At 58.6% G+C, this 23,946-nt stretch overlaps 1 protein-coding gene across 1 annotated transcript; it reads right to left on the bottom strand.

The window, feature by feature from the left end:
• Positions 1–9,588: 9,588 nt before the first annotated feature.
• On the bottom strand, positions 9,589–23,444 carry LOC308551992 (testis-specific Y-encoded protein 2-like; the record flags this gene model as incomplete). Its single annotated transcript, XM_081126936.1, has 4 exons — positions 9,589–9,633; positions 9,732–9,877; positions 9,969–10,080; positions 23,361–23,444. The coding sequence occupies 4 exons, from the start codon at positions 23,442–23,444 to the stop codon at positions 9,589–9,591; spliced, it is 387 nt and encodes a 128-aa protein (XP_080983062.1).
• Positions 23,445–23,946: the final 502 nt, after the last annotated feature.

Genomic DNA, 23,946 nt, shown 5'->3' with positions numbered 1-23,946 from the left:
GCCCTGCATCCTTGCCCGCTCAGGGCTCCACAGGACATCTCTATTTCTGCACATCACACATTCCTGACAATGTCTCAGGACTCGGACCCAGAGACGGCCTCGGCCGTGGCAAGACTCTGAGAAGGACCTGCGGGCCCGAGAGCCGCCTGCAGACAACTCTGGCCGTTCTTCTGGGCTTGATTCTGACCTGCGGCTGCGGCCCTGGACCCCCAGGAAGGGTTTCGGTGGGAGCTGCGTGTTCAAAGGGCGTCTCCGAGCTTTTGCATCAGACTGTGGTCACTGCCGCGACACTGACTGCCGTGTGTCTATTTCCTTGCTGAACTACCTCTCCCCGCTGGTGGCTCTCTCCTTCACTGGGGCGGGCACACTGTGGTCCCCCGCGTCTACCATCAAGGATACAGCTTTGGCCCAGAATCCGGGGATGCGCTGAATGGTGGTGCTCCTCAGTTCTAAATAGGGACGGCGCCTCTGCCATGTCTTGCGCTTGAGCCGACAGAAGGCCCTGCTGGCTTCCAAGTTCACCGGCTCCATCTCTAACTGAAGGGCCCGGAGCACCTCCAGTGGGGACCAGGTGCACTTCCCACCCTGCCCTGACTCTGCCTGCTCCTGCTCCCCTGGCTCCTCTGCTGGAGCTTTTGCTTCTGCTTCTCCCTCTAACTCTTGCTCAGCCTCACCCACCACCTCCACTGGCTGCAAGATGTCCTTGCCCTCCAGGACATACTGCTCCAGGCCACTGATTTCCTGCTCAATCAACCCCTCCTCGGCCTCCTCCTCCGCCTCCTCCTCCCCCTGCTCGGTCTCATCCTCAACCTCCTCCATATCGTCCTCCTCCACGTCCTCCTCCTACTCCTCCAGTTGCTGCTCCTCCTCCTCGTCCTCCAACACCTCCATATCGTCCTCCTCCTCGTCCTCCTCCTCCTCCTCCTCCAGTTGCTGCTCCTCCTCCTCGTCCTCCTCCTCCTCCTCGTCGTGGTCCTCCTCCTCCTGCCACTCTTCCTCCTCCTCCTCCTGCCATTCTTCCTCCTCGTCTGGCCCTTGCACAAACTCATGATCCTCTTCCTCCACCAACAGCTCTTCGCTCATCACCTCCTCGTGCCTCCCCACCTCCAGATCTGGGAAGAGCTCATCCACGGCCAGAAACAAGTCATACCCTGCCACCGTCCTCACCGCCTGCACGACGCCCGCCCACTGCACCACGTCCTGCTCCGGTGCCACCAACTCACCCTGCAGGTCCCCCTCCTCCCCTTCCCGGGGCTCCACACCCTCTGCCCACTGCTGCAGGGCACTCTGGTCGTCCCGCACGATCTGCTCCTCAGCCAGCACCCCCTCCTCTCTCCCCAAGTCAGGGTGCGGACAAAGTTCCTGGCCTGCCGCCAACCTCTCGTCCCCACTCACAAACGCCACCACCTGCGTGACGTCCGCCATGGCCGGGACCACCTCCACTCTCAGGACCGCCTCTGCCCTTACCTCCTGGGCGTCATCAACTTCCTGCACCAAACTGAACATAATAGCGTCCTGCGACGCCCAACCGCCACCGGCCCGAGTCAAGGGCCCCTGCTGCGCCGGGTGGCCTGAGGGGCCCTAGCTCCCGAAGGCCCCCGAGCAGCAGCGAGACCACACAGGCGGTTTCAGGAGCCCGTCTGTCTCCCAACGCAGCCTCACTCCCTTCCGGGCGCTGGCCCTCAGCCCCGTGGTGTGAGGAAGCAGCTGCCGCAAGCCCCGGGACTGCCGAGCCTCAGCACCCCCACCCCTGCCGAGCGCACCACCTTGCCGTGTCCGCCTGGGGGGTCGTTGTCCCGCCAAGCGGCGTCCCAGGGGGCGCCTGCCTAACCTCCGGTCACGTGGACGCGGAGAAAGGAAGTCGCCGCTGGACACGCCCCTCGCGCCTCGGGGGGCTGGGCGCGCCGGACGCCTGCGGTCCCATCAGCGAGACCACCGTGGGAGCAACCCTGCGAAGCCCCCGCCTCACGCGCGACGTGACTTTTGGGCCTCGCACCCGGAGCCAAGCGTTCGTCAGGACGCCCGGCTCCTGTCTTGGCATCCACGGCTGTCCTGGCGATCTCTGCCTGCTGGGCTCCTTCTCAAGTCCAATCACACTTCCCCCTGCAGAATTTGGTTCCCACTGCATCACAGGGAGCCCTCGTAAAAGCCACGGGGACAAACACGGCGGGCAGGAGAGGTTATCCCGGGATATGGGATATCTGAGATTGAAGCTACAGCCAACGGGAAGGCCTGTGCCTGGAGGGGACTGGAGCCCCCGTTCTGGTCGACTTGAGTTCACAGGACCAGCGCGGCCTAGAAACGGGCTCCTTCTGTCACTGGAACGGTCCTTTTGCGTTTCCCATGGCTCTTGCCCTCTCTCTTTCCCTCATTCCCACTCTCTCGCCCATCCACGCCTTGGGTCTCAGCGGCCAGAAAGAAGGGTGACTTGATATTGCTTCAGGATTACTGGGTTGCAGAAGAAGGCCTGCACCAAAGACGCGGCAAAGCAACCCTCCTGCTTGCAGGAGGCCATTTCCATGTGAGCAAATGTAGAAGGGCCCCCAAATGGGCCACATGTACTGACTGTGGGCATCACGGGCCAGAGACTGCCCAACACAACTTCGTGTCCATGCCTGTGCCTCCGTGTGTGCGCGCCTGTGTCTGTGTGCGCGCGCACGAGTGGCTCAGTGTGCGGGGGCACTGTGTGTGACACCTAGGGCGCAGGCACTCTGCTTCTCCTCGTCCCCTTGGCCACTCACCCTTCCAGCGTCGGATTCATCCCCAATTGAGCATACTATACTGACCCACTTCCCACAAGGCTTGCCTCCCTTGCCCAGAGTCCCTGCATGCACCCTATCCACCCACTCGCGAAACGTGGATCCGTATCCTACGGCGCACGGGGAGGTCCTCACGGCCAAATACACTGTGCTCAGGCTTCTAGGGAGGGCATTTGGTTCCACTGTGAGCGGAACTGTGAAGCCTCCCACCTGGTTGCCTGCCCTCAAGGTGTGAGCCCCGACTGCCCACAGGGAGGGTGCTAGCTAATCTATCTTCCCGTAGGTCCCAGCACTGGACCTTGAGGCCCTTGCTCCAAAAGCCTTTTCTTTGAAGTACCTTATCTTCCTCGGGAAAACGGGAAGACCCTATGCAGTGGACTTTCTCCCAGTTCTTCCTCCTCCCCAGCCTGCGCCACCAGGGAAGAATTCTGCCCTCTCACGCCGCCACCCACTCACCCACCCACCCCTAGAAACACTTAAACACACTTCCCCAACTGTGCAAGCCCAGGCCGCAGAGGGACTGGACCTTCCCAGGCAGGCAACGGAGAGGCCCAAACCAAGCCACGGACAGCACACAGACACACACAGCTTGATGCTCTTCATTTATCTTGCCCAAGGAACAAATACACACGGACAAACACAGTTGATGAGCTTGCTTTTTCCATCCCTTTCATTCCCCGCTCCGCGTGGCTCTAGGTGTCAATGCCTTCCCGGAGGCTGTTTCTGCACCTGTTTCACGTGCAGGAAAATGGTGTTTGATTGAAAACACATTTGTATCTGCAAAAGCTCCTTCCGTGCACTACCTGGGTTTGGAAATCGAGTGACGGTCCCTCCTAGGTATCTCACACTTTGGGAGGTGCCCTGAACACGCAAACCTCGTACGTATCGCCTCCTCTGAGCACTGCCAGAGTACTGAACAATGGCTCGACGGCCTCCCCCGCCAAGTGGGTCACTGTACCACTGGGATCGCTTCTCCTCAGTTTCCCCCAGCCCCATGTTCAACAAGTCCCACCACAAGCCCTCTGTCACGGACAGCGCTCTCAGGATGCCCCGCGTAGGAAGAAAGAGACACCTGAGGACATACATGACGGCTCTGAGGACCAACAGAGGGACGTGGTGGCAGAGAAGCCTCAGGCTTCGCAAGAAGAATATCTCCCGGCAATTGTACGAAGGGATGTAGGAAGAACACGGTGGGACAGTCTCGTTAAGGAAGGGTGGGGCAGGCCGAGGTTGGGGTTGGTGGCCAGGAGAGAGGGTTCGGAGGAGGGGGACAATGCACCTGCTTTGATTCTGAGTGGTGGTGGACAGGCACACTCCCACACCCTCCCTCAGCCTCCCCGGCCGGAACAGAGTTGGCACTGCAGTGCTCCGGACTTCCTGGATCATCCCGATGCCCGCACGACCGGGCCTCCGGGGCTGTAGTCTTCCCAGCCACAGGGTGTCCATGTGACACAACAACATCCCAGTTACCTGGCGTGTACCCTGCGCGCGTTGTGCCCAGCGCGCGTCCCCTCACCTGTGCTCCTGTACGTGCCGTCTCCTGGTGCCGACCTCCTCACATAGTACTTCAGGGGGTTGGGCCACACGTCCTCACTGATGATCTATCGGGGGAGTCACGTCTCGGCACGACAGGGCAGGCATCTGGTTACAAAGCCCAGACGCTGGGGAACACACCAAGCTCTCTTACGGCATTAGGCACCGAGTCCTTACCTCAGCGATCCGGCCAGATCCGGCCAGGTTGTGGTCAGAGAACCAGTTGAAGAAGTTAAGGCTGCTGTTCTGGTGCCTGCGTCTGTAGGCCTGTCTTTCATAATGCCGGTGCCAATGAATGGCAGTGGAATGGGACGCCCGGTATCCTGCAGCACGAGGAGTATGGGGACAGGGGCGCACTGCCTGTCAACTTCTAACCGCCTCCTGCTGCCGCCCATGCGGGGAGCCTCCACTCACCTGTGATGCTGACGACATACTCCTTCACGATCACACTGTTGCGGAAGTAGGGGTTGCTGCGAAAGAACAGCATCATCTTGCAGCCCTCGCTGGCCTGCCTCACGTCCTCCACCTGTATAGAACAAGGGTGGGTGGGGGGAGGGGCGCAGGGGAAGACGTCTCCTGTAGGAGACACCCACCTCCTCCCTGCCGGCAGGGATAGGTCACTTTCCCAAGCCCCCTACCTCCCTAGCCCTGGTCTGTGCAGGCTCACCTTCAAATTGGTCATGTGGCTGAGCATGGCTTCGTCTTGGTCACTCATCATGGCTGACAATTCCGGGTGGTTCGCAAACTGCTGTGGGTCAAGGAGCCTGCAGGCTGCAAGCTGGACGACAAACAACTAGCACATGCAGCGCATCTACACAAGCACCTGGCTTGGCCCGATCCCTCTATCCTCTGGCAAGGCCCCCACGTCCATCCGCGCCCGAAGCAGGCCAGAGGAGCACAAAGGCTCTTGAGGCCCGCACGTGTCTGCCCCCACTCTGGCTGACTCCGCTTCCTGACACACTTTGATCTGCCCTGCATCCTTGCCCGCTCAGGGCTCCACAGGACATCTCTATTTCTGCACATCACACATTCCTGACAATGTCTCAGGACTCGGACCCAGAGACGGCCTCGGCCGTGGCAAGACTCTGAGAAGGACCTGCGGGCCCGAGAGCTGCCTGCAGACAACTCTGGCCGTTCTTCTGGGCTTGATTCTGACCTGCGGCTGCGGCCCTGGACCCCCAGGAAGGGTTTCGGTGGGAGCTGCGTGTTCAAAGGGCGTCTCCGAGCTTTTGCATCAGACTGTGGTCACTGCCGCGACACTGACTGCCGTGTGTCTATTTCCTTGCTGAACTACCTCTCCCCGCTGGTGGCTCTCTCCTTCACTGGGGCGGGCACACTGTGGTCCCCCGCGTCTACCATCAAGGATACAGCTTTGGCCCAGAATCCGGGGATGCGCTGAATGGTGGTGCTCCTCAGTTCTAAATAGGGACGGCGCCTCTGCCATGTCTTGCGCTTGAGCCGACAGAAGGCCCTGCTGGCTTCCAAGTTCACTGGCTCCATCTCTAACTGAAGGGCCCGGAGCACCTCCAGTGGGGACCAGGTGCACTTCCCACCCTGCCCTGACTCTGCCTGCTCCTGCTCCCCTGGCTCCTCTGCTGGAGCTTTTGCTTCTGCTTCTCCCTCTAACTCTTGCTCAGCCTCACCCACCACCTCCACTGGCTGCAAGATGTCCTTGCCCTCCAGGACATACTGCTCCAGGCCACTGATTTCCTGCTCAATCAACCCCTCCTCGGCCTCCTCCTCCGCCTCCTCCTCCCCCTGCTCGGTCTCATCCTCAACCTCCTCCATATCGTCCTCCTCCACGTCCTCCTCCTCCTCCTCCAGTTGCTGCTCCTCCTCCTGGTCCTCCAACTCCTCCATATCGTCCTCCTCCTCGTCCTCCTCCTCCTCCTCCTCCAGTTGCTGCTCCTCCTCCTCGTCCTCCTCCTCCTGCCACTCTTCCTCCTCCTCCTCCTGCCACTCTTCCTCCTCCTCCTCCTGCCACTCTTCCTCCTCGTCTGGCCCTTGCACAAACTCATGATCCTCTTCCTCCACCAACAGCTCTTCGCTCATCACCTCCTCGTGCCTCCCCACCTCCAGATCTGGGAAGAGCTCATCCACGGCCAGAAACAAGTCATACCCTGCCACCGTCCTCACCGCCTGCACGACGCCCGCCCACTGCACCACGTCCTGCTCCGGTGCCACCAACTCACCCTGCAGGTCCCCCTCCTCCCCTTCCCGGGGCTCCACACCCTCTGCCCACTGCTGCAGGGCACTCTGGTCGTTCCGCACGATCTGCTCCTCAGCCAGCACCCCCTCCTCTCTCCCCAAGTCAGGGTGCGGACAAAGTTCCTGGCCTGCCGCCAACGTCTCGTCCCCACTCACAAACGCCTCCACCTGCGTGACGTCCGCCATGGCCGGGACCACCTCCACTCTCAGGACCGCCTCTGCCCTTACCTCCTGGGCGTCATCAGCTTCCTGCACCAAACTGAACATAATAGCGTCCTGGGACGCCCAACCGCCACCGGCCCGAGTCAAGGGCCCCTGCTGCACCGGGTGGCCTGAGGGGCCCTAGCTCCCGAAGGCCCCCGAGCCGCAGCGAGACCACACAGGCGGTCTCAGGAGCCCGGCTGTCTCCCAACGCAGCCTCACTCCCTTCCGGGCGCTGGCCCTCAGCCCCGTGGTGTGAGGAAGCAGCTGCCGCAAGCCCCGGGACTGCCGAGCCTCAGCACCCCCACCCCTGCCGAGCGCACCACCTTGCCGTGTCCGCCTCGGGGGTCGTTGTCCCGCCAAGCGGCGTCCCAGGGGGCGCCTGCCTAACCTCCGGTCACGTGGACCCGGAGAAAGGAAGTCGCCGCTGGCCACGCCCCTCGCGCCTCGGGGGGCTGGGCGCGCCGGACGCCTGCGGTCCCATCAGCGAGACCACCGTGGGAGCAACCCTGCGAAGCCCCCGCCTCACGCGCGACGTGACTTTTGGGCCTCGCACCCGGAGCCAAGCGTTCGTCAGGACGCCCGGCTCCTGTCTTGGCATCCACGGCTGTCCTGGCGATCTCTGCCTGCTGGGCTCCTTCTCAAGTCCAATCACACTTCCCCCTGCAGAATTTGGTTCCCACTGCATCACAGGGAGCCCTCGTAAAAGCCACGGGGACAAACACGGCGGGCAGGAGAGGTTATCCCGGGATATGGGATATCTGAGATTGAAGCTACAGCCAAAGGGAAGGCCTGTGCCTGGAGGGGACTGGAGCCCCCGTTCTGGTCGACTTGAGTTCACAGGACCAGCGCGGCCTAGAAACGGGCTCCTTCTGTCACTGGAACGGTCCTTTTGCGTTTCCCATGGCTCTTGCCCTCTCTCTTTCCCTCAGTCCCACTCTCTCGCCCATCCACGCCTTGGGTCTCAGCGGCCAGAAAGAAGGGTGACTTGATATTGCTTCAGGATTACTGGGTTGCAGAAGAAGGCCTGCACCCAAAGACGCGGCAAAGCAACCCTCCTGCTTGGAGGAGGCCATTTCCATGTGAGCAAATGTAGAAGGGCCCCCAAATGGGCCACATGTACTGACTGTGGGCATCACGGGCCAGAGACTGCCCAACACAACTTCGTGTCCATGCCTGTGCCTCCGTGTGTGCGCGCCTGTGTCTGTGTGCGCGCGCACGAGTGGCTCAGTGTGCGGGGGCGCTGTGTGTGACACCTAGGGCGCAGGCACTCTGCTTCTCCTCGTCCCCTTGGCCACTCACCCTTCCAGCGTCGGATTCATCCCCAATTGAGCATACTATACTGACCCACTTCCCACATGGCTTGCCTCCCTTGCCCAGAGTCCCTGCATGCACCCTATCCACCCACTCGCGAAACGTGGATCCGAATCCTACGGCGCACGGGGAGGTCCTCACGGCCAAATACACTGTGCTCAGGCTTCTAGGGAGGGCATTTGGTTCCACTGTGAGCGGAACTGTGAAGCCTCCCACCTGGTTGCCTGCCCTCAAGGTGTGAGCCCCGACTGCCCACAGGGAGGGTGCTAGCTAATCTATCTTCCCGTAGGTCCCAGCACTGGACCTTGAGGCCCTTGCTCCAAAAGCCTTTTCTTTGAAGTACCTTATCTTCCTCGGGAAAACGGGAAGACCCTATGCAGTGGACTTTCTCCCAGTTCTTCCTCCTCCCCAGCCTGCGCCACCAGGGAAGAATTCTGCCCTCTCACGCCGCCACCCACTCACCCACCCACCCCTAGAAACACTTAAACACACTTCCGCAACTGTGCAAGCCCAGGCCGCAGAGGGACTGGACATTCCCAGGCAGGCAACGGAGAGGCCCAAACCAAGCCACGGACAGCACACAGACACACACAGCTTGATGCTCTTCATTTATCTTGCCCAAGGAACAAATACACACGGACAAACACAGTTGATGAGCTTGCTTTTTCCATCCCTTTCATTCCCCGCTCCGCGTGGCTCTAGGTGTCAATGCCTTCCCGGAGGCTGTTTCTGCACCTGTTTCACGTGCAGGAAAATGGTGTTTGATTGAAAACACATTTGTATCTGCAAAAGCTCCTTCCGTGCACTACCTGGGTTTGGAAATCGAGTGACGGTCCCTCCTAGGTATCTCACACTTTGGGAGGTGCCCTGAACACGCAAACCTCGTACGTATCGCCTCCTCTGAGCACTGCCAGAGTACTGAACAATGGCTCGACGGCCTCCCCCGCCAAGTGGGTCACTGTACCACTGGGATCGCTTCTCGTCAGTTTTCCCCAGCCCCATGTTCAACAAGTCCCACCACAAGCCCTCTGTCACGGACAGCGCTCTCAGGATGTCCCGCGTAGGAAGAAGGAGACACCTGAGGACATACATGACGGCTCTGAGGACCAACAGAGGGACGCGGTGGCAGAGAAGCCTCAGGCTTCGCAAGAAGAATATCTCCCGGCAATTGTGCGAAGGGATGTAGGAAGAACACGGTGGGACAGTCCCGTTAAGGAAGGGTGGGGCAGGCCGAGGTTGGGGTTGGTGGCCAGGAGAGCGGGTTCGGAGGAGCGGGACAATGCACCTGCTTTGATTCTGAGTGGTGGTGGACAGGCACACTCCCACACCCTCGCTCAGCCTCCCCGGCCGGAACAGAGTTGGCACTGCAGTGCTCCGGACTTCCTGGATCATCCCGATGCCCGCACGACCGGGCCTCCGGGGCTGTAGTCTTCCCAGCCTCAGGGTGTCCATGTGACACAACAACATCCCAGTTACCTGGCGTGTGCCCTGCGCGCGTTGTGCCCAGCGCGCGTCCCCTCACCTGTGCTCCTGTACGTGCCCTCTCCTGGTGCCGACCTCCTCACATAGTACTTCAGGGGGTTGGGCCACACGTCCTCACTGATGATCTATCGGGGGAGTCACGTCTCGGCACGACAGGGCAGGCATCTGGTTACAAAGCCCAGACGCTGGGGAACACACCAAGCTCTCTTACGGCATTAGGCACCGAGTCCTTACCTCAGCGATCCGGCCAGATCCGGCCAGGTTGTGGTCAGAGAACCAGTTGAAGAAGTTAAGGCTGCTGTTCTGGTGCCTGCGTCTGTAGGCCTGTCTTTCATAATGCCGGTGCCAATGAATGGCAGTGGAATGGGACGCCCGGTATCCTGCAGCACGAGGAGTATGGGGACAGGGGCGCACTGCCTGTCAACTTCTAACCGCCTCCTGCTGCCGCCCGTGCGGGGAGCCTCCACTCACCTGTGATGCTGACGACATACTCCTTCACGATCACACTGTTGCGGAAGTAGGGGTTGCTGCGAAAGAACAGCATCATCTTGCAGCCCTCGCTGGCCTGTTTCACGTCCTCCACCTGTGTAGAACAAGGGTGGGTGGGGGAAGGGGCGGGGGGGAAGACGTCTCCTGTAGGAGACAACCACCGCCTCCCTGCCGGCAGGTATAGGTCACTTTCCCAAGCCCCCTATCTCCCTAGCCCTGGTCTGTGCAGGCTCACCTTCAAATTGGTCATGTGGCTGAGCATGGCTTCGTCTTGGTCACTCATCATGGCTGACAATTCCGGGTGGTTCGCAAACTGCTGTGGGTCAAGGAGCCTGCACGCTGCAAGCTGGACGACAACCAACTAGCACATGCAGCGCATCTACACAAGCACCTGGCTTGGCCCGATCCCTCTATCCTCTGGCAAGGCCCCCACGTCCATCCCCGCCCGAAGCAGGCCATTGGAGCACAAAGGCTCTTGAGGCCCGCTCGTGTCTGCCCCCACTCTGGCTGACTCCGCTTCCTGACACACTTTGATCTGCCCTGCATCCTTGCCCGCTCAGGGCTCCACAGGACATCCCTATTTCTGCACATCACACATTCCTGACAATGTCTCAGGACTCGGACCCAGAGACGGCCTCGGCCGTGCAAGACTCTGAGAAGGACCTGCGGGCCCAAGAGCTGCCTGCAGACAACTCTGGCCGTTCTTCTGGGCTTGATTCTGACCTGCGGCTGCGGCCCTGGACCCCCAGGAAGGGTTTCGGTGGGAGCTGCGTGTTCAAAGGGCGTCTCCGAGCTTTTGCATCAGACTGTGGTCACTGCCGCGACACTGACTGCCGTGTGTCTATTTCCTTGCTGAACTACCTCTCCCCGCTGGTGGCTCTCTCCTTCACTGGGGCGGGCACACTGTGGTCCCCCGCGTCTACCATCAAGGATACAGCTTTGGCCCAGAATCCGGGGATGCGCTGAATGGTGGTGCTCCTCAGTTCTAAATAGGGACGGCGCCTCTGCCATGTCTTGCGCTTGAGCCGACAGAAGGCCCTGCTGGCTTCCAAGTTCACCGGCTCCATCTCTAACTGAAGGGCCCGGAGCACCTCCAGTGGGGACCAGGTGCACTTGCCACCCTGCCCTGACTCTGCCTGCTCCTGCTCCCCTGGCTCCTCTGCTGGAGCTTTTGCTTCTGCTTCTCCCTCTAACTCTTGCTCAGCCTCACCCACCACCTCCACTGGCTGCAAGATGTCCTTCCACTCCAGGACATACTGCTCCAGGCCACTGATTTCCTGCTCAATCAACCCCTCCTCGGCCTCCTCCTCCGCCTCCTCCTCCCCCTGCTCGGTCTCATCCTCAACCTCCTCCATATCGTCCTCCTCCACGTCCTCCTCCTCCTCCTCCAGTTGCTGCTCCTCCTCGTCCTCCAACTCCTCCATATCGTCCTCCTCCTCATCCTCCTCCTCCTCCTCCTCCAGTTGCTGCTCCTCCTCCTCGTCCTCCTCCTCCTGCCACTCTTCCTCCTCCTCCTCCTGCCACTCTTCCTCCTCCTCCTCCTGCCACTCTTCCTCTTCGTCTGGCCCTTGCACAAACTCATGATCCTCTTCCTCCACCAACAGCTCTTCGCTCATCACCTCCTCGTGCCTCCCCACCTCCAGATCTGGGAAGAGCTCATCCACGGCCAGAAACAAGTCATACCCTGCCACCGTCCTCACCGCCTGCACGACGCCCTCCCACTGCACCACGTCCTGCTCCTGTGCCACCAACTCACCCTGCAGGTCCCCCTCCTCCCCTTCCCGGGGCTCCACACCCTCTGCCCACTGCTGCAGGGCACTCTGGTCGTCCCGCACGATCTGCTCCTCAGCCAGCACCCCCTCCTCTCTCACCAACCCAGGATGCGGACAAAGCTCCTGGCCTGCCGCCAACCTCTCGTCCCCACTCACAAACGCCACCACCTCCGTGACGTCCGACATCGCCGGCACCACCTCCACTCTAAGGACCGCCTCTGCCCTTACCTCCTGGGCGTCATCAGCTTCCTGCACCAAACTGAACATAATAGCGTCCTGGGACGCCCAACCGCCACCGGCCCGAGTCAAGGGCCCCTGCTGCGCCGGGTGGCCTGAGGGTCCCTAGCTCCCGAAGGCCCCCGAGCCGCAGCGAGACCACACAGGCGGTCTCAGGAGCCCGGCTGTCTCCCAACGCAGCCTCACTCCCTTCCGGGCGCTGGCCCTCAGCCCCGTGGTGTGAGGAAGCAGCTGCCGCAAGCCCCGGGACTGCCGAGCCTCAGCACCCCCACCCCTGCCGAGCGCACCACCTTGCCGTGTCCGCCTCGGGGGTCGTTGTCCCGCCAAGCGGCGTCCCAGGGGGCGCCTGCCTAACCTCCGGTCACGTGGACGCGGAGAAAGGAAGTCGCCGCTGGACACGCCCCTCGCGCCTCGGGGGGCTGGTCGCGCCGGACGCCCGCCGTCCCATCAGCGAGACCACCCTGGGAGCAACCCTGCGAAGCCCCCGCCCTCACGCGCGCCGTGCCATTTGGGCCTCGCACCCGGAGCCAAGCGTTCGTCAGGACGCCCAGCTCCTGTCTTGGCATCCACGGCGATCTCTGCCTGCTGGGCTCCTTCTCAAGTCTAATCACACTTCCCCCTGCAGAATTTGGTTCCCACTGCATCACAGGGAGCCCTCGTAAAAGCCACGGGGACAAACACGGCGGGCAAGAGAGGTTATCCCGGGATATGGGATATCTGAGAGTGAAGCTACAGCCCAAGGGAAGGCCTGTGCCTGGAGGGGACTGGAGCCCCCGTTCTGGTCGACTTGAGTTCACAGGACCAGCGCGGCCTAGAAACGGGCTCCTTCTGTCACTGGAACGGTCCTTTTGCGTTTCCCATGGCTCTTGCCCTCTCTCTTTCCCTCAGTCCTACTCTCTCCCCCATCCACGCCTTGGGTCTCAGCGGCCAGAAAGAAGGGTGACTTGATATTGCTTCAGGATTACTGGGTTGCAGAAGAAGGCCTGCACCCAAAGACGCGGCAAAGCAACCCTCCTGCTTGCAGGAGGCCATTTCCGTGCGCGGAAATGTAAAAGGGCCCCCAAATGGGCAAGATGTACCGACTGTGGGCATCACGGGCCAGAGACTGCCCAACACAACTTCGTGTCCATGCCTGTGCCTCCGTGTGTGCGCGCCTGTGTCTGTGTGCGCGCGCAAGAGTGGCTCAGTGTGCGGGGGCGCTGTGTGTGACACCTAGGGCGCAGGCACTCTGCTTCTCCTCGTCCCCTTGGCCACTCACCCTTCCAGCGTCGGATTCATCCCCAATTGAGCATACTATACTGACCCACTTCCCACATGGCTTGCCTCCCTTGCCCAGAGTCCCTGCATGCACCCTATCCACCCACTCGCGAAACGTGGATCCGAATCCTACGGCGCACGGGGAGGTCCTCACGGCCAAATACACTGTGCTCAGGCTTCTAGGGAGGGGTTTGGTTCCACTGTGAGCGGAACTGTGAAGCCTCCCACCTGGTTGCCTGCCCTCAAGGTGTGAGCCCCGACTGCCCACAGGGAGGGTGCTAGCTAATCTATCTTCCCGTAGGTCCCAGCACTGGACCTTGAGGCCCTTGCTCCAAAAGCCTTTTCTTTGAAGTACCTTATCTTCCTCGGGAAAACGGGAAGACCCTATGCAGTGGACTTTCTCCCAGTTCTTCCTCCTCCCCAGCCTGCGCCACCAGGGAAGAATTCTGCCCTCTCACGCCGCCACCCACTCACCCACCCACCCCTAGAAACACTTAAACACACTTCCCCAACTGTGCAAGCCCAGGCCGCAGAGGGACTGGACATTCCCAGGCAGGCAACGGAGAGGCCCAAACCAAGCCACGGACAGCACACAGACACACACAGCTTGATGCTCTTCATTTATCTTGCCCAAGGAACAAATACACACGGACAAACACAGTTGATGAGCTTGCTTTTTCCATCCCTTTCATTCTCCTCTCCGCGTGGCTCTAGGTGTCAATGCCTTCCCGGAGGCTGTTTCTGCACCTGTTTCACGTGCAGGAAAATGGTGTTTGATTGAAAACACATTTGTATCTGCAAAAGCTCCTTCCGTGCACTACCTGGGTTTGGAAATCGAGTGACGGTCCCTCCTAGGTATCTCACACTTTGGGAGGTGCCCTGAACACGCAAAACTCGTACGTATCGCCTCCCCTGAGCACTGCCAGAGTACTGAACAATGGCTCGACGGCCTCCCCCGCGAAGGGGGTCACTGTACCACTGGGATCGCTTCTCGTCAGTTTCCCCCAGCCCCATGTTCAACAAGTCCCACCACAAGCCCTCTGTCACGGACAGCGCTCTCAGGATGCCCCGCGTAGGAAGAAGGAGACACCTGAGGACATACATGACGGCTCTGAGGACCAACAGAGGGACGTGGTGGCAGAGAAGCCTCAGGCTTCGCAAGAAGAATATCACCCGGCAATTGTGGGAAGGGATGTAGGAAGAACACGGTGGGACAGTCCCGTTAAGGAAGGGTGGGGCAGGCCGAGGTTGGGGTTGGTGGCCAGGAGAGCGGGTTCGGAGGAGCGGGACAATGCACCTGCTTTGATTCTGAGTGGTGGTGGACAGGCACACTCCCACACCCTCCCTCAGCCTCCCCGGCCGGAACAGAGTTGGCACTGCAGTGCTCCGGACTTCCTGTCTTATCCCGATGCCCGGACGACCGGGCCTCCCGGGCTGTAGTCTTCCCAGCCACAGGGAGTCCATGTGGCAAAACAACATCCCAGTTACCTGGCAACCCACCCGCGAGTGCCCAGCGCGCCTCTCCTCACCTGTGCTCCTCTACGTGCCCTCTCCTGGTGCCGACCTCCTCACATAGTACTTCAGGGGGTTGCGCCACACGTCCTCACTGATGATCTATCGGGGGAGTCACGTCTCGTCACGACAGGGCAGGCATCTGGTTACAAAGCCCAGACGCTGGGGAACACACCAAGCTCTCTTACGGCATTAGGCACCGAGTCCTTACCTCAGCGATCCGGCCAGATCCGGCCAGGTTGTGGTCAGAGAACCAGTTGAAGAAGTTAAGGCTGCTGTTCTGGTGCCTGCGTCTGTAGGCCTGTCTTTCATAATGCCGGTGCCAATGAATGGCAGTGGAATGGGACGCCCGGTATCCTGCAGCACGAGGAGTATGGGGACAGGGGCGCACTGCCTGTCAACTTCTAACCGCCTCCTGCTGCCGCCCGTGCGGGGAGCCTCCACTCACCTGTGATGCTGACGACATACTCCTTCACGATCACACTGTTGCGGAAGTAGGTGTTGCTGCGAAAGAACAGCATCATCTTGCAGCCCTCGCTGGCCTGCCTCACGTCCTCCACCTGTATAGAACAAGGGTGGGTGGGGGGAGGGGCGCAGGGGAAGACGTCTCCTGTAGGAGACACCCACCTCCTCCCTGCCAGCAGGGATAGGTCACTTTCCCAAGCCCCCTACCTCCCTAGCCTTGGTCTGTGCAGGCTCACCTTCAAATTGATCATGTGGCTGAGCATGGCTTCGTCTTGGTCACTCATCATGGCTGACAATTCCGGGTGGTTCACGAACTGCTGTGGGTCAAGGAGCCTTCACGCTGCAAGCTGGACGACAAACAACTAGCACATGCTGCGCATCTATACAAGCACCTGGCTTGGCCCGATCCCTCTATCCTCTGGCAAGGCCCCCACGTCCATCCCCGAAACAGGACCTAGGAGCACAAAGGCTCTTGAGGCCCGCACGTGTCTGCCCCCACTCAGGCTGACTCTGCTTCCTGACACACTTTGATCTGCCCTGCATCCTTGCCCGCTCAGGGCTCCACAGGACATCTCTAATTCTGCACATCACACATTCCTGCCTATGTCTCATTACTCCGACCCAGAGACCCCCTTCGGCTTGGCAAGACTCTGAGAAGGACCTGCGGGCCCGAGAGCTGCCTGCAGACAACGGCCGTTCTTCTGGGCTTGATTCTGACTTGCGGCTGTGCCCCTGGACCCCCGGGAAGGGTTTCGGTGGGAGCTGCGTGTTCAAAGGGCGTCTCCAAGCTTTTGCATCAGACTGTGGTCACTGCCGCGACACTGACTGCCGTGTGTCTATTTCCTTGCTGAACTACCTCTCCCCGCTGGTGGCTCTCTCCTTCACTGGGGCGGGCACACTGTGGGCCCGCGCGTCTACCATCAAGGATACAGCTTTGGCCCAGAATCCGGGGATGCTCTGAATGGTGGTGCTCCTCAGTTCTAAATAGGGACGGCGCCTCTGCCATGTCTTGCGCTTGAGCCGACAGAAGGCCCTGCTGGCTTCCAAGTTCAAGGGCTCCATCTCTAACTGAAGGGCCTGGAGCTCCTCCAGTGGGGACCTGGTGCACTTCCTATCCTGCCCTGACTCTGCCTGCTCCTGCTCCCCTGGCTCCTCTGCTGGAGCTTTTGCTTCTGCTTCTCCCTCTAACTCTGGCTCAGCCTCAGCCACCACCTCCACTAGCTGCAAGATATCCTGACCCACCAGGACATACTGCACAAGGCCAATGATTTCCTGCTCAATCAAGCCCTCCTCGTCCTCCTCCTCGTCCTCATCCTCCTCCGCCTTGCCCTCTGCCTCCTCCATGTCATCCTCCCCCTCGTCCACCTCCTCTTCCCCCTCCTCCTCCTCCTGTTGCTTCTCCTCGTCCTCCTCCTCCTCCTGCCACTCTTCTTCCTCCTCCTCCTGCCACTCTTTCTCCCCGTCTGGCCCTTCCACAAACTCATGATCCTCTTCCTCCACCAACAGCTCTTCGCTCTTCACCTCCTCGAGCCTCCCCACCTCCAGATCTGGGAAGACCTCATCCAGGGCCAGAAACAAGTCATACCCTGCCACCGTCCACACCGCCTGCACGACGCCCTCCCACTGCACCACATCCTGCTCCTGTGCCACCAACTCACCCTGCAGGCCCCCCTCCTCCCCTTCCCGGGGCTCCACACCCTCTGCCCGTGGCTCCACACACTCTGCCCACTGCTGCAGGGCACTCTGGTCGTCCCGCACGATCTGCTCCTCAGCCAGCACCCCCTCCTCTCTCACCAACCCAGGATGCGGACAAAGCTCCTGGCCTGCCGCCAACCTCTCGTCCCCACTCACAAACGCCACCACCTCCGTGACGTCCGACATCGCCGGCACCACCTCCACTCTCAGGACCGCCTCTGCCCTTACCTCCTGGGCGTCATCAGCTTCCTGCACCAAACTGAACATAATAGCGTCCTGGGACGCCCAACCGCCACCGGCCCGAGTCAAGGGCCCCTGCTGCGCCGGGTGGCCTGAGGGGCCCTAGCTCCCGAAGGCCCCCGAGCCGCCGCGAGACCACACAGGCGGTCTCAGGAGCCCGGCTGTCTCCCAACGCAGCCTCACTCCCTTCCGGGCGCTGGCCCTCAGCCCCGTGGTGTGAGGAAGCAGCTGCCGCAAGCCCCGGGACTGCCGAGCCTCAGCACCCCCACCCCTGCCGAGCGCACCACCTTGCCGTGTCCGCCTCGGGGGTCGTTGTCCCGCCAAGCGGCGTCCCAGGGGGCGCCTGCCTAACCTCCGGTCACGTGGACGCGGAGAAAGGAAGTCGCCGCTGGACACGCCCCTCGCGCCTCGGGGGCTGGGCGCGCCGGACGCCCGCCGTCCCATCAGTGAGACCACCCTGGGAGCAACCCTGCGAAGCCCCCGCCCTCACGCGCGCCGTGCCATTTGGGCCTCGCACCCGGAGCCAAGCGTTCGTCAGGACGCCCAGCTCCTGTCTTGGCATCCACGGCGATCTCTGCCTGCTGGGCTCCTTCTCAAGTCTAATCACACTTCCCCCTGCAGAATTTGGTTCCCACTGCATCACAGGGAGCCCTCGTAAAAGCCACGGGGACAAACACGGCGGGCAGGAGAGGTTATCCCGGGATATGGGATATCTGAGAGTGAAGCTACAGCCCAAGGGAAGGCCTGTGCCTGGAGGGGACTGGAGCCCCCGTTCTGGTCGACTTGAGTTCACAGGACCAGCGCGGCATAGAAACGGGCTCCTTCTGTCACTGGAACGGTCCTTTTGCGTTTCCCATGGCTCTTGCCCTCTCTCTTTCCCTCAGTCCTACTCTCTCCCCCATCCACGCCTTGGGTCTCAGCGGCCAGAAAGAAGGGTGACTTGATATTGCTTCAGGATTACTGGGTTGCAGAAGAAGGCCTGCACCCAAAGACGCGGCAAAGCAACCCTCCTGCTTGCAGGAGGCCATTTCCGTGCGCGGAAATGTAAAAGGGCCCCCAAATGGGCAAGATGTACCGACTGTGGGCATCACGGGCCAGAGACTGCCCAACACAACTTCGTGTCCATGCTTGTGCCTCCGTGTGTGCGCGCCTGTGTCTGTGTGCGCGCGCACGTGTGGCTCAGTGTGCGGGGGCGCTGTGTGTGACACCTAGGGCGCAGGCACTCTGCTTCTCCTCGTCCCCTTGGCCATTCACCCTTCCAGCGTCGGATTCATCCCCCATTGAGCATACTATACTGACCCACTTCCCACATGGCTTGCCTCCCTTGCCCAGAGTCCCTGCATGCACCCTATCCGCCCACCCGCCGAACGTGGATCCGAATCCTACGGCGCACGGGGAGGTCCTCACGGCCAAATACACTGTGCTCAGGCTTCTAGGGAGGGCATTTGGTTCCACTGTGAGCGGAACTGTGAAGCCTCCCACCTGGTTGCCTGCCGTCAAGGTGTGAGCCCCGACTGCCCACAGGGAGGGTGCTAGCAAGTCTATCTTCCTGTAGGTCCCAGCACTGGACCTTGAGGCCCTTGCTCCAAAAGCCTTTTCCTTGAACTACCTTATCTCCCTCGGGAAAACGGGAAGACCCTATGCAGTGGACTTTCTCCTAGTTCTTCCTCCTCCCCAGCCTGAGCCACCAGGGAAGAATTCTGCCCTCTCACGCCGCCACCCACCCACCCCTAGAAACACTTAAACACACTTCCGCAACTGTGCAAGCCCAGACCGCAGAGGGACTGGACATTCCCAGGCAGGCAACGGAGAGGCCCAAACCAAGCCACGGACAGCACACAGACACACACAGCTTGATGCTCTTCATTTATCTTGCCCAAGGAACAAATACACACGGACAAATACAGTTGATGAGCTTGCTTTTTCCATCCCTTTCATTGCCCGCTCCGCGTGGCTCTAGGTGTCAATGCCTTTCCGGAGGCTGTTTCTGCACCTGTTTCACGTGCAGGAAAATGGTGTTTGATTGAAAACACATTTGTATCTGCAAAAGCTCCTTCCGTGCACTACTTGGGTTTGGAAATCAAGTGACGGTCCCTCCTAGGTATCTCACACTTTGGGAGGTGCCCTGAACACGCAAACCTCGTACGTATCGCCTCCTCTGAGCACTGCCAGAGTACTGAACAATGGCTCGACGGCCTCCCCCGCCAAGGGGGTCACTGTACCACTGGGATCGCTTCTCTTCAGCTTCCCCCAGCCCCATGTTCAACAAGTCCCACCACAAGCCCTCTGTCACGGACAGCGTTCTCAGGATGCCCCGCGTAGGAAGAAGGAGACACCTGAGGACATACATGACGGCTCTGAGGACCAACAGAGGGACGTGGTGGCAGAGAAGCCTCAGGCTTCGCAAGAAGAATATCGCCCGGCAATTGTGCGAAGGGATGTAGGAAGAACACGGTGGGACAGTCCCGTTAAGGAAGGGTGGGGCAGGCCGAGGTTGGGGTTGGTGGCCAGGAGAGCGGGTTCGGAGGAGCGGGACAATGCACCTGCTTTGATTCTGAGTGGTGGTGGACAGGCACACTCCCACACCCTCCCTCAGCCTCCCCGGCCGGAACAGAGTTGGCACTGCAGTGCTCCGGACTTCCTGTCTCATCCCGATGCCCGGACGACCGGGCCTCCCGGGCTGTAGTCTTCCCAGCCACAGGGAGTCCATGTGGCAAAACAACATCCCAGTTACCTGGCAACCCACCCGCGAGTGCCCAGCGCGCCTCTCCTCACCTGTGCTCCTCTACGTGCCCTCTCCTGGTGCCGACCTCCTCACATAGTACTTCAGGTGGTTGGGCCACACGTCCTCACTGATGATCTATCGGGGGAGTCACGTCTCGGCACGACAGGGCAGGCATCTGGTTACAAAGCCCAGACGCTGGGGAACACACCAAGCTCTCTTACGGCATTAGGCACCGAGTCCTTACCTCAGCGATCCGGCCAGATCCGGCCAGGTTGTGGTCAGAGAACCAGTTGAAGAAGTTAAGGCTGCTGTTCTGGTGCCTGCGTCTGTAGGCCTGTCTTTCATAATGCCGGTGCCAATGAATGGCAGTGGAATGGGACGCCCGGTATCCTGCAGCACGAGGAGTATGGGGACAGGGGCGCACTGCCTGTCAACTTCTAACCGCCTCCTGCTGCCGCCCGTGCGGGGAGCCTCCACTCACCTGTGATGCTGACGACATACTCCTTCACGATCACACTGTTGCGGAAGTAGGGGTTGCTGCGAAAGAACAGCATCATCTTGCAGCCCTCGCTGGCCTGCCTCACGTCCTCCACCTGTATAGAACAAGGGTGGGTGGAGGGAGGGGCGCGGGGGAAGACGTCTCCTGTAGGAGACACCCACCTCCTCCCTGCCGGCAGGGATAGGTCACTTTCCCAAGCCCCCTACCTCCCTAGCCTTGGTCTGTGCAGGCTCACCTTCAAATTGATCATGTGGCTGAGCATGGCTTCGTCTTGGTCACTCATCATGGCTGACAATTCCGGGTGGTTCACGAACTGCTGTGGGTCAAGGAGCCTGCACGCTGCAAGCTGGACGACAAACAACTAGCACATGCTGCGCATCTATACAAGCACCTGGCTTGGCCCGATCCCTCTATCCTCTGGCAAGGCCCCCACGTCCATCCCCGAAACAGGACCTAGGAGCACAAAGGCTCTTGAGGCCCGCACGTGTCTGCCCCCACTCAGGCTGACTCTGCTTCCTGACACACTTTGATCTGCCCTGCATCCTTGCCCGCTCAGGGCTCCACAGGACATCTCTAATTCTGCACATCACGCATTCCTGCCTATGTCTCATTACTCCGACCCAGAGACCCCCTTGGGCTTGGCAAGACTCTGAGAAGGACCTGCGGGCCCGAGAGCTGCCTGCAGACAACTCTGGCCGTTCTTCTGGGCTTGATTCTGACCTGTGGCTGCGGCCCTGGACCCCCAGGAAGGGTTTCGGTGGGAGCTGCGTGTTCAAAGGGCGTCTCCGAGCTTTTGCATCAGACTGTGGTCACTGCCGCGACACTGTCTGCCGTGTGTCTATTTCCTTGCTGAACTACCTCTCCCCGCTGGTGGCTCTCTCCTTCATGGGGCGGGCACACTGTGGTCCCGCGCGTCTACCATCAAGGATACAGCTTTGGCCCAGAATCCGGGGATGCGCTGAATGGTGGTGCTCCTCAGTTCTAAATAGGGACGGCGCCTCTGCCACGTCTTGTGCTTGAGCCGACACAAGGCCCTGCTGGCTTCCAAGTTCACCGGCTCCATCTCTAACTGAAAGGCCCGGAGCACCTCCAGTGCGGACCAGGTGCACTTCCCACCCTGCCCTAACTCTGCCTGCTCCTGAAACGCACCCGCGTGTGCCCAGGCGTGTCTACTCACCTGTGCTCCTCTAGGTGCCCTTTCCTGGTGCTGACCTCCTCACATAGTACTTCAAGCGGTTGGGCCACACGTCCTCACTGCTGATCTATCGTGGAGTCACGTCTTGTGACAACATAGCAGGCATCTGGTTAGAAAGCCCAGATGCTGGGGAACACACCAAGCTCTCTTACGGCATTAGGCACCGAGTCCTTACCTCAGCGATCCTGCCAGATCCTGCCAGGTTGTGGTCAAAGAACCAGTTGAAGAAGTTAAGACTGCTGTTTTGGTGCCTGCAGTTTGATTTTCTTCACTTATCTTACCCAAAGATCAAAGAACACACAGAGAACATAGTATGTCATTCTCCTTCACTTGCACTTCCTGAACAGCATTGCTTCTGCAATGTTCCAGACTTCCTGACTCATCTTGATTCTTTGATTACAATGTGTTACACTCTGTATCGGTCCATGTCTCAGTGTTTCCAGGTGAGAAAACGTTGTCCCACTTACTTCGAAATTCAGCTTTGTGCAACTAGTTGGCATCTTTTCACCTCTCCTCCTCTATGTCCTCTCTGTCGCTGCCAAGCTCCATACAGTACTTGATTAGATTAGTCTGAAGATTTGTATTGATGGTTTAGTAATTCAAAGAGGGGTCCTCAGATTGTGATAAATGCTAATTACAAATTCACCAGAATGTTAGCTCTCCCAGCTTCCACTTTGTTCTTCACCAAGGGCTCATGTCGTATGTGACATGCAGTGAGGCTGTCAAGATATGTTCAATTGATGAAAGAGCGGCAAAGATATATTTGACTTTTTAGAATGATGGCATTTTAGGTGCACTTTGAAGGATACTGTGTTCAAGAATCAAGGAAATCTCAGGTTCACTGAGAGAAGTTGTTTACAATGCTGGCTCTGATGAGAATTCGTGCACAGGTTGGTGGGTGGTTGGAGGTGTGAAAGTTGCTTCTAGGGCTAGGTGTAACACCAGGGATGGCAAAAGTGGGGAAGCATTACCAGCTCCAAGTCTGAGTGTCGAGGAGGTTTTGGTATCTTATATGCAGAAGCAGAAAGAGCTGTGTGCAAAGGGATGCCCAATAGGTGCTGTTGCTCACAAGTGCAGAATTCTTTGTCCTGGGTAAACAGGTCACGAGAATCTGATGAGATGAGCAAACTTCATATTCTTGTTCACATCACTCTCAGTACTTTTTTTCCTTTTTCAGCCATATAAGGGTGGCAGTTACTATATGCATCTTTGGAGCTGTAACAATCATGGACAGTTTCCTGGAGAAAGTGTCAGTTCAATGAATCTTTTCAGTGATTAAAAACAAAGTGAGATAGGTAGAGTGAGGGCCAGACACATACATGATATTTTAACACTTGGGTATATTATAAGTATCTCTTCCAAATGTGCAGAATTCCTTGTCCCAGGTAAGTATATCAGGAGAGCCATGACCACTGGCTGTGTGGCTATAGAGAGCAAATTGCCAGGGTAAGAAGCTCAATTAATGAAACTTTCAAGTGTTCCCATTGTTCAGCTGCAACAACGTTAACGCAGAGGAAGTACTCCTTCCTCTTCCAGGATAAATCTACATTCTTAAGAATCTCAAACTGTTAAACATGGCTACTCATTTGATTAAGATGTGCACTCTGGGATATTGGTTCTGTTTTCCCTATTTATTTTATCACAGAATTCCTAGTGTTTCTCTTCAGTATTATTATGGATTACTTTCAGGAGGTTGGCATACTGGTCAGACAACCTTATACTTTACATAGTGATTCCCCGACATGTGAAATATCCATCTGGCACCATACATACTTACGACAACAGTACCGACGATATTTCCAGTGTTGTACTTTACATCACCTTCTGAATCCAAACTTATTACCTTGCTCTTTCCGTTCATCTTTTCATTTTTACTCATGTATGTTTCAACCTAATATGCTAGATTTTAAATTTCTTACACATTTGATTTTCCAGTATCCAAATTTTCCCATGAATTTCACTTATACTGTTCCTTTAAAAATACTTTGAAGAAACCACAAAATGTTGTGTTGATTTTCTAAATGCATTTTGGAAGATTTGTTTATAAATATTTATGCACTCAACACTCCATGAAGAAGTGAGTTTTTAAAAAAGTATTCCTCCTCATGATCGTCACATAAATACATGGAAAATATCATAACCCTTCAAGATAACTTGATATTGCTAAGAGCATACAATTAAACCCTTTGAGCTACACTAATTTTAAAACAATTGAAGAAGGAGCAAATGATTGGTTCTAAATCTAATACAATTTCCAATCTAGGGACACTAGATTTCATTTCATTGAGATATCTACTCAGGAAAGTTACCTGGTTTAGTTTAAGTGAAAAATTTTGTTTAATCCCTTTATTCCCACTTCAGAA

This window comes from Miniopterus schreibersii, assembly GCF_964146895.1.
Source record: "Miniopterus schreibersii genome assembly, chromosome: Y".
NCBI lineage: Eukaryota > Metazoa > Chordata > Mammalia > Chiroptera > Miniopteridae > Miniopterus > Miniopterus schreibersii.
The sequence above is the reverse complement of the archived record's forward strand: the minus strand, read 5'-3'. Positions and strand labels throughout refer to the sequence as shown.